General features: G+C 47.1%; 1 protein-coding gene across 1 annotated transcript; it reads left to right on the top strand.

The window, feature by feature from the left end:
- The first annotated feature begins 1,511 nt into the window (after positions 1-1,511).
- BHLHE22 (basic helix-loop-helix family member e22) lies at positions 1,512-2,612 on the top strand. Its single transcript, XM_042782167.1, has one exon. The coding sequence runs from the start codon at positions 1,512-1,514 to the stop codon at positions 2,610-2,612; it is 1,101 nt and encodes a 366-aa protein (XP_042638101.1).
- Positions 2,613-9,549: the final 6,937 nt, after the last annotated feature.

Below are 9,549 nucleotides of genomic sequence, written 5' to 3'. Positions count from 1 at the left end.
GCACTTGTTTACAGAGCTCTCCCTTTACTGACCCTCCTAGAACCACCAAGGCAGACCCAGATGTTTCCTGAAAGGCTTCTTAGCTGTGGCAGTTACGTTTCTGTGTAAATAAATATGCAAAAATACCCCATTGTGTGAGCGAGAAGATTTAACTCCTGGTGAAGTTGACAATTCCAAAAACAACTGGATTTTATTGTTGAGGAAAGTTCGAGAAACTTGTTTCTTCTGTTCCGGAAATCTTGTGCTTCATTATCAGCATCACTATAGCAGTTATTTGCAGACGGCTGCAGGAGCAGCCCACCCACCCCTCTTTATAAAATCTAATGGACTGCATAATCAATTTATTGGGGTTTTTTTTTTTTTTTTGGCATCCGGGTAGGAAATGGGGAGGGACAGGTGGAAATAAGGCAGGGTGTTCTGGGCTGGGAGTGGGGGGACGGGTGCTTTGCTCTCACTAGCTGAAAATCTAGGGTGAATTTTGGGCAAGCCAGCGGGACACCACCTCCTCCCAAGTACCATCTCCAAATCTAAACCAGAGTCTTCCTGAGAACCTAAGTGGAGTATAATTCTCTCCCGGAAGGGTAACTGAGCACAAGCTAACAGAGAAGTGGCAATGGAAGGGCTGTGGGGGCGGGGTGTGGTGGGGTGTGGTGTGGTGGGAGGGGGCGTCGGCTTGCCGTGGGACTCCCAGGCTTCACCGCCGATCTACAATTTGCTGAAGGAGCAAAGAACATCCTCAGCTCTAAGTAGGGCTTTTAGTGTGCTCATTGATGAGTGAAAGTCGCCACACATGTCAAGCTAAAGGCAGTTGTTGGGTTACTAACAGGACCCAGCGCCTTGCAAACATATGCGCTAAGCTGTGTATACAGATGGCAGGCAGAATAATGGAGCAGGCGCCTTTTATAAAGCTCTAGCTGCTGCCTGTCTTCAGACCTGGGAAATGAAACTATTCAGACTTGCGGCCAGATAGCGCCTGCGATTGTTTGTTGCCGTTTTAATCCTATTAATTAAAACGTTAACCTGATTGGGTAGAAAGGCGCTGTCCCAACAGGCGAGTCTTCTTCATAATAACCTACTCAGAGATAATGATGTAAAAGACTCCCCCGTCTGTGGCGGCGGCTGGTTGATGGGTCCGGAAATCTCTTGAAGGTGAATCCAAGCAAGATAAACGGTGCGGAGAGTAGGCGCCGGGCTGGGCTCAGCGAGGCAGCGGCGGCGGCTCGACTCCCTGCGCGCCCACCCTCCCACCATGCGGGGCCGTGGCCCATGGTGAGCCCCAGAAACCAGCACCATCGGCTGGAGACGAAGAAGAAGAAGAAGAGGAGGCGGCGAGCGCGGGGGGAGGCGAAAAAGAAAAAGAAAGAAGGGGAGAGGGCTGCTGGCAGCGCGGGGACCGACGCGCGCACCAGCAGCGGAGCCCGGCTCCAGCGCGTCTGCGGCACTGCCTGACTCCGGAGCCCAGGAGGCGGTGGCAGGAACAGCGGGCCTGGGCTGCGCGCCGGCGCGGGGCCATGGAGCGCGGGCTGCACCTCGGCGCGGCTGCCGCGGGCGAAGACGACCTCTTCCTGCACAAGAGCCTGAGCGCCTCCACCGCCAAGCGTTTGGAAGCGGCTTTCCGCTCCACGCCCCCGGGCATGGACCTGTCCCTGGCGCCGCCGCCTCGGGAGCGCCCGGCGTCCTCCTCTTCGTCGCCCCTAGGCTGCTTCGAGCCGGCTGACCCCGAGGGGGCAGGGCTGCTGCTGCCGCCACCCGGAGGTGGCGGCGGCGCCGGAGGTGGCGGCGGTGGCGGCGGCAGCGGTGGTAGTGGGGTGGGCGTCCCCGGGCTGCTCGTGGGGTCTGCTGGCGTTGGGGGCGACCCCAGCCTGAGCAGCCTGCCGGCCGGGGCCACCCTATGCCTCAAGTACGGCGAGAGCTCAAGCCGGGGCTCGATGGCCGAGAGCAGTGGTGGCGAGCAGAGCCCCGACGACGACAGCGACGGGCGCTGCGAGCTGGTGCTGAGGGCCGGAGGCGCGGACCCGCGGGCCTCCCCGGGCGCGGTGGGCGGCGGCACCAAGGCAGCCGAGGGCTGCTCCAACGCCCACCTCCACGGCGGCGCCAGCGTCCCCCCAGGGGGCCCGGGCGGCGGTGGGGGTACCGGCGGCGGCGGCGGTGGCAGCGGCGGCAGCAGCAAGAAATCCAAAGAGCAAAAGGCGTTGCGGCTCAACATCAACGCCCGCGAGCGCCGGCGGATGCACGACCTGAACGACGCGCTGGACGAGCTGCGCGCGGTGATACCCTACGCGCACAGCCCATCGGTGAGGAAGCTCTCCAAGATTGCCACGCTGCTGCTTGCCAAGAACTACATCCTCATGCAGGCGCAGGCCCTGGAGGAGATGCGGCGCCTTGTCGCCTACCTCAATCAGGGCCAGGCTATTTCCGCCGCCTCTCTACCCAGCTCGGCGGCGGCGGCGGCGGCGGCCGCTGCCCTGCACCCAGCGCTTGGCGCCTATGAGCAGGCGGCGGGCTACCCGTTCAGCGCCGGGCTGCCCCCGGCCGCCTCTTGCCCGGAGAAGTGCGCCCTATTCAACAGCGTCTCCTCCAGCCTCTGCAAACAGTGCACGGAGAAGCCTTAAATACAATCCTGAAAAACACTGATCCAAAAGCTAGAGGAAAGCGAAAAGCTACCCCCCACCCCCTTTATTTTGGCCCTCTCCTAGTTGCGAACCACTTGCAGAGAAAAACAAAGCAGAGGCGAGAACTGAGAAGTATCAGAGACAAACGGGACTTCTAGCATTGTCATCCCCAGAATCTCGGTCTTTGGGGTAGGGAGGGAGGGGTAAGGGAGGTGGAGTTGGAACGGAGTGTGGGTTTTTTTTTTCCCCTCAGAAAAGTGGCAACTTTGGTGGCAGCGTAGACCAGTGGAAGTACAGTCTTCCTTTATGGTGAAAAATAAGTTGAGAAGTAGTAGCTCTGTTAAGGCGAGGAGAGTATTTTAAATAGCAAAATACTAATCCTATTAATACTTAGGAATTTGGTTCCCGCTGAGGGGGAGAGAAGTTCGGGGTTGGGTGGCGTGTCGAACGGCATATTCATTCAGACAAATCAGAAAAGGCACTTGAAAATAAATTTTGATTCTGAGCCAGGAGAAAAACTTGAAATGTAGACTTATTTAAGTGAAAAACAAAAAACAGAGAGAGACGTTGCTATGAAAGACTTGTATTTTTTATTGTCTCTGAACTTCAATCCTGTGAAAATGCTCAAAGTTTTGGCGAGAGTGATATAAAAACTGACTGTGGCTGAAAGAATTGCATTTAAAAATATTTATGTGCACCTTGTTCCTTTCCACTTTGCAATGATGTATAACAATTCATGGTTTTTATTTGTTATTCTTCAACGACCCTTCGACATCCACAGTATTTATCATGTGTTAAGGTCTTATGTGCAGATTTTTTTCAATGCCTCTAAAATTCTGTTTTATAAATTAACTTATAATGTGTACCAAGTGTTTAAAAGGATTATTTGCCAACAAGTATGAAGAGAAATATTGATGTATCTTAGCTGTTTAGGTTTATGAAAGATCACCTGGATATTTTCAGTTGCATCATCCCTGTATTAAAATTGAGCTTTAATAAATTGCTTCAGTCCAAAAATTACAGGAAAGGTGTATTCTTAATTGATGAATGAATTGATCTCTTTTTTTGAAAGGGGACTCCTTTACATTCTAAAAGGGAAAGATATCACAGCAATAGATCCTAGAAGTAACAACATTCTAAGCAAATATTTTTTCAGGCTGTGCTGTGCATTTTTAAAAGGCCTCATTTAATTGCTTTTAATATATATATATATATAATATATAAGTTATTTTAACTGTGGAGAGTTATTTAAGTTAAAAGACTGCTTTGATTTGCCTATGGTGTAAAAGTCTTTGTTATTTTTCTAAAAAATATATAAAATTTAAAAAGAAAATAAAACTGAGGAAGAGCAAGAAGCTATTTAGCCAAAGTGAGCTTTCAGTTTTAGTTTGCATGGCTGTTTGCCTGCCTTTCTGTCCTATGAAAAATCAAGAAAACCTTTTTAAAATACGGAGTCCTGCTATTTTCCACTTCTTGCAGATACAAATTCAGTTTGTCAGGTTGGATGGCGAGTTGTGAGCTGTGATGGATCTCTTGGCGGGTTTTGGATGTGTAAAGAATGATATATATATTGAATAGGTCAATCAGACTATGACAGCTATGTATGACCATTTGTATGTGTATCTATGTCAGAAAGAATCTTTATTAAAATATTTTGATCAAACATTTCATTATGCTGTGCTTTGTGGAAGGAGCAATCACCTCTCTCCAGTGTTACTCTTTGCTTGAAAAGTAAAAAAGGAGTTTGAAAGAAGGTGGAACTAAAGTATTGGCAGGGATGCACAATTATTTGTAGCCCTCGTGTTGGTTACATTCACTTGTTAAAAGGACATTGGCTGGGCCTGATCATTGGAGGAGAGATGAATGGGTCAGTGCTGAGATCCAGAGGAGGTTGGGAGTTCTTGGCCTTTGGCATGAACTTTGAAGAACATGAATTCCCTGGAATTCTTTTCCCATTGGTATGTCCTTGTTAAGTATGCCAGGGCCCATCAAAGAGGAAAAAATTTCTTAAAGAGTTATTTTAACTCCAAAATGTCTATCCCCATCTCCCTGCCAACTGAGGGAAAGAGACAGATTTGGATTCTCTGAGCCCTAGTTTTACTGTGGATTTCCACTTTTTTTCCCCGTCTTTGGTGACAGAGCAGGGCATCAACTAGGTTGAATTATAAGTGTAAACAGTGCCTGTAGAGATTTTCAGAACTTTCTAGTGTTGCTTGTTAATGAATTTTTTAGGGACTATATTTGATTGGGTTGGGTGTTGACTCTATTATAGACTGTCTGTATAGGCTTGTAGTTGGACTTAATACTTGCCCTCAAATGTTGAAGGTTTGATTTTCCGTGTGATGGAGGTTGTAGAGATGGTGGTGGTGGTGGTGGTGGTGATGATGAAGAAGTGATAGTGTGTCTGCTGTACCCAGCATGCTAAATGCATTTTTGCCTGTATAGTTTCAGCTCATAATGATATCCCTAAATGCCATCAAACTTAGTGGGGGGTGATGAGAGATATTTTCTGCTCCACTTGCCATCAAAAAAGATTAATCAGAACCTGTAACTTTTCAGAAAACATAATGGTGAAGGGCCTTGAAGCTGGAGCCCTCCCACACTGGCAGTGGGGGGGAGAGGGAGGGAAGAGACTAGGGCAGCCCCCAGGCAGGAGGAGACCCGTCTCTGAGCATTTACCAGACAAAGCCTGGGTGCGTCTAATTGTGATTATTAAAACAATTTCCATGACGATGTCTAATATTATGTTAATTTGAAAACAACTGTGTATGAAAACTGTCGACTATAATACCTAAATTCATTTAATGAAACACATCGTTAAGGCAATTAAACCTCCTGGATGTGATTAAGAAACATAATTACGACACTGTTCTGCACCATAATTGGGTGTCTTTAATCAAGGGGTAAAGTGATCAGCAACACAGCCATTAGTTTGTATTGTTCTGGCCCTGCTGTCCATCATTCTGATTAGGAATTAACCACAGCCACCACCAGTTGGATTTTTTCTCTCTCTCTATTTTGCATATTAACATCGTAGGGGACACGTTTGCTGCAAGATTTACTGCTTAATATTTCTCATCATTAGGAAGGCTTCATTGAAATACTTCCTCTGTAACCTCTGTACTGTTCAACTATTATTAGAAATTGTACAGAACAAAACAATCTTGAACTTCAGGAGAAAAAGAAATGTTCATCATCCTCTCACCCTTTAATAGTTCAGTCTAGAGTCTAAGTCCTGAATGGATGGGGGTTGAAAGGAGGGAAGGAATGCTGAGGCTAAATTTGAGTGTCAGAGGAACAGGTACAATTATTTAAAGTATCAGGGGTAATAATATTTCATTTTGATAATTTCAAGCAATTAACCCCTTTTTAAAACCTAGAAGTTGGCCAGTGTTTAGTTCTTGGGATGTACCTAGGAAACCTGAAGGTATCTGGAGAGGGGTTTATTGGATTTACTTGGGTGGCCCTGCTGCCCTAACTCCAACCTTTACAGAGTTTCTGCAGCAGCAGCAGCTTAAAAGAAGAAACCCAGTTGTTGGAAAGACAGCTCTTCCCCTGCCTGACAGACCCTCAGTCATTTTCCTTCTGAGATTTGAGCTCTGGATTTCGGCCCAGGCTGGAGAATTGGCCACACATCAATGTGTACCAAATGTCCTTGTGTGGAGCACCCACGTCGGGAATGGGTGACTAAGCCACAGTGTGGTTTTCTTGTCCAAGTGCCCTTGGGTGACAGCGGACTGCCTGGCCCCTGAGGACTACTGCATCCGCCAAGGGACCTTGGCCAGAGCCAGGAATCTGCTCAGGCATCCACCTCAGGGGGCTCCTATCCGACGCCCCAGGCCGGGTCAGACCGCTGCTCCAGTTCCTTTGGATGCTTAGAGTGGGAGGTGAGACTGAGGACTCAGGCCTCACCGCTTGGCCTTTTGTTCCCATTTTGGCCGCATAGGTTGAGGATGGGCACCAACAGGAGCATACAGGAGCAGCAAATGATCATCTTCGAAGAGTACTCTAGCCACCCCTCCTTCTCCCTCCGCGTGGTGCATGTGAGTGAGTGTATGAGCGTGCGCTTGAGAGAAAGAGTGTGTGTGCACGTACGCGCGCGCTCTTTGATACACTCTCCACTCTCCACTCTCCGCAGCTGGACATTCCCTCCAAGACCCCTTGCTGTGTTTAAATTTCACTCCCTCCTTACCTACCCGCAACCCACCTTGGCTGGACTGCCCAGTAGGGTGGGCCCACTAGGGTGGGCTGAGGTTTACAGGCAGCCCTTCTCTACACACTGTTGGTCTGGGCCAACGGGACCGAATCTTCCTACGTGCCCCGGACCCGGTTGATTTCTCCAGCTTGAGCGGCATTGACTTTTCCAACGTAATGACTTATGAAAGATAAAATCATGTGTTAAATTGAATCCTCCGTTTAACTATTAATGGTGTGCTTTGGGCACATTTACGTATCAGATGCTATGGTAACTAATTACCACTAGGAAAAAGGATAATACACTTCCCAGACTTTGAAAAATAATGATGAGTTCACTTCCCGGCTCGCAGCGCATTGTGGCGGGCAGAGCGCCCTTCCAAACAGGAGAGCCAGTGGAGCCCGCAAGTGTGCTCTTGGAAGGCGCGAGGTAATGAATTCTGGTCAAGCAAGCCTCCCTAGTAAAATCTTTAATGAAAATGTGACTCCGATAGGGAGGGGGTCAACTACAGAACAGCGCCTCTAAACAAAATTACATGACAAAACATAAATATCAGAAACATGAATAAGATTTATTTTCATTAAATGCAGGTCAGACTAAATTATCCACATGCCAAGAAGCTTTAGGTCAATGAACACTTTGTTGTAGTTGTGCCGACAAAATAAACGAGGACCTCTCCCTCGTGCTATTTGCGTTTAGAACTCAGATGCCCCTGGATTTACCAAGCTAATAAGCTGCAGGTTGGTTGAACCTCGGTCCTTTAAATCAAACGTTAGCCACAGGAATAGGAGAGAAAACAAGGAGAAAGTAACTTCAGCTTAAGAAAAACACAACTCCCAGAGAGAGAGCCTTTCCCCATCCCCGCCGGATCTCTTGCTTTTTGGATTTATTGGAGTGTGTTTACTAGAACTTGGTTCTGTAAACTGTGCTGGACAGTCAGGCGCCTGGTCCACACCACAGCTAGGGCAAGAGTTTGTGCAGGGGAGGGAGGGGGCGCCTCCCTGCCAGGCTCTAGCCCTGGGGTGCAAACGGACCGAATGACGGCCACCACACTGGCGCCCACTCTCCACTGTGCTCTCGCCGCGTCTCCGGAGGGACTCGGAATCATAGCCTCAGAGCACTCTTTCTTCCTTGGCTTCCCCTGGACCGGCGTTCCGGGACCCTCCTGAGGGCCAACTGCCATCGAACCTCCAAGTTCCTTGGGACAAGTAGCGAACTTCAGACTCTTTCACAATGAGGCATTAGAGCAGCTTGTCACCTGCAGCCCCGCTGCCGGGTGGGTCACACACAGCTAATGGGCTTGTAAGCAGCACCAAACCCGGAATTCTGCGAAAGCGCCCCTGTTTTAAACCCCAAAGAGCTCTTCACTTCCTCGCTCCGCAGGAAAACTCTTTGTTCGCCTTCCCTGAGGTTTGATTTGGGTTATATTCTACCACTTTTTCTAAATTATTGATCTTAACTCGATCCAGGAGACTTCTCTGGATGATTGCAAAGTTACCAGGTACTCCAAGTGTGTGTGTGTGTGTGTCTCTTTCTCTGTGTGTGTGTGTGTGTGTGTAACTTTCTTCCTTTTTCTTCCCCTCCACCGGTGTTCGGTGTTCTCTAATTCACGCAATACAGTTTAGGGAGCTCTGGAAGAGAATTGACTGGAAAGGTTGAACTGCAAAAAGAAAATAAGACTTTGCTGTCATCCCCGTAGCCTTTTCCCTTCCCCAATACTCATAAGAGCAACAGGCCAATCTTTTAAGTTCCCAGGATACTTTGCTAGGAAGTGGCCTTTAATTATGCACAATGTAATAGTATCCTCTTTCCCCAGTTTGAGAAAGAGTTAATTCTTTCCCAAAGACCACAGTTGCCCTTGTCTTCTCAACCTGATTCAGAGATGCAATAAAATATGAAGCAAATTTATGGTCTGTTTCAAGCATTTTATTGCTGTATTTTTAAATTCATATATGCACATATAAGAACTATGATCTGTGAATAATTTGAAATGCTATAGTGGAATGATACATTTTAGATAAAACATAATCATCACTTTATATAATTGTCTCATATTAAAATAAAAAGAAAAATAGATTTCTAATGTGGACCAAACTAAAAAACTAATGAGAGCCATAAACTGCTAACCAATCATAAATTAACATCTTCATCAAATGCTAAATTGGTATCAGTGGTTATATAGAGCAATTATTGTTTCTCCTTATAAGTTTTAGAATAAAGTTCGTAGATATTTGAAGGATCCATTATTTACAAATGTTTCACAATCTTAAAGATTTCTTATTTTATTAGGATGATTGCAACTCAAACCTGCTTTGTTAGTAGAGATTTTTTGAGGTGAAAATTTAGATTTAAACATAGAAATGTTTCATGATTTAATCTCATTCTAAGCATCTACCCTGCTCTGGCAATTACTGTAGGACTCGTTACAAGGATTTGTTAAATATCCTTGTCTATACTTAGAAAAGAGTAGACAAACAATATCATGAGAAAGACTCAGATTACGTACCCAGCTAGTCAAATCTTTAAAGCATAAACTGTCTATTCAAGAAAGCACAGCTACATTTGCCATGAGCAGTATCTCTGAAGTGCTATGGTCTGAATTCAGGTCCAGGTTCAGCTTCTGCCTTCCATCTAAGACTTCCCTGCCAAGAATTGATCTTCCTAATCAGGCCTGTGCAGCTACATGAAGAGCTACAGAGGACAAGAGGATATCTATCTATTAAATGCCTGAGGTATCAGGAA

This window comes from Orycteropus afer, unplaced genomic scaffold, assembly GCF_000298275.1.
Source record: "Orycteropus afer afer isolate SDZICR_OR568_19922 unplaced genomic scaffold, OryAfe1.0 scaffold00252, whole genome shotgun sequence".
Classification (NCBI taxonomy): Eukaryota; Metazoa; Chordata; class Mammalia; order Tubulidentata; family Orycteropodidae; genus Orycteropus; species Orycteropus afer.
This window is presented reverse-complemented; position numbering and strand designations above follow the sequence as displayed.

Bases quoted from the DNA above. Each gene is read 5' to 3' on its own strand.
- BHLHE22 (XM_042782167.1), top strand. From the start codon at position 1,512: ATGGAGCGCGGGCTGCACCTCGGCGCGGCTGCCGCGGGCGAAGACGAC.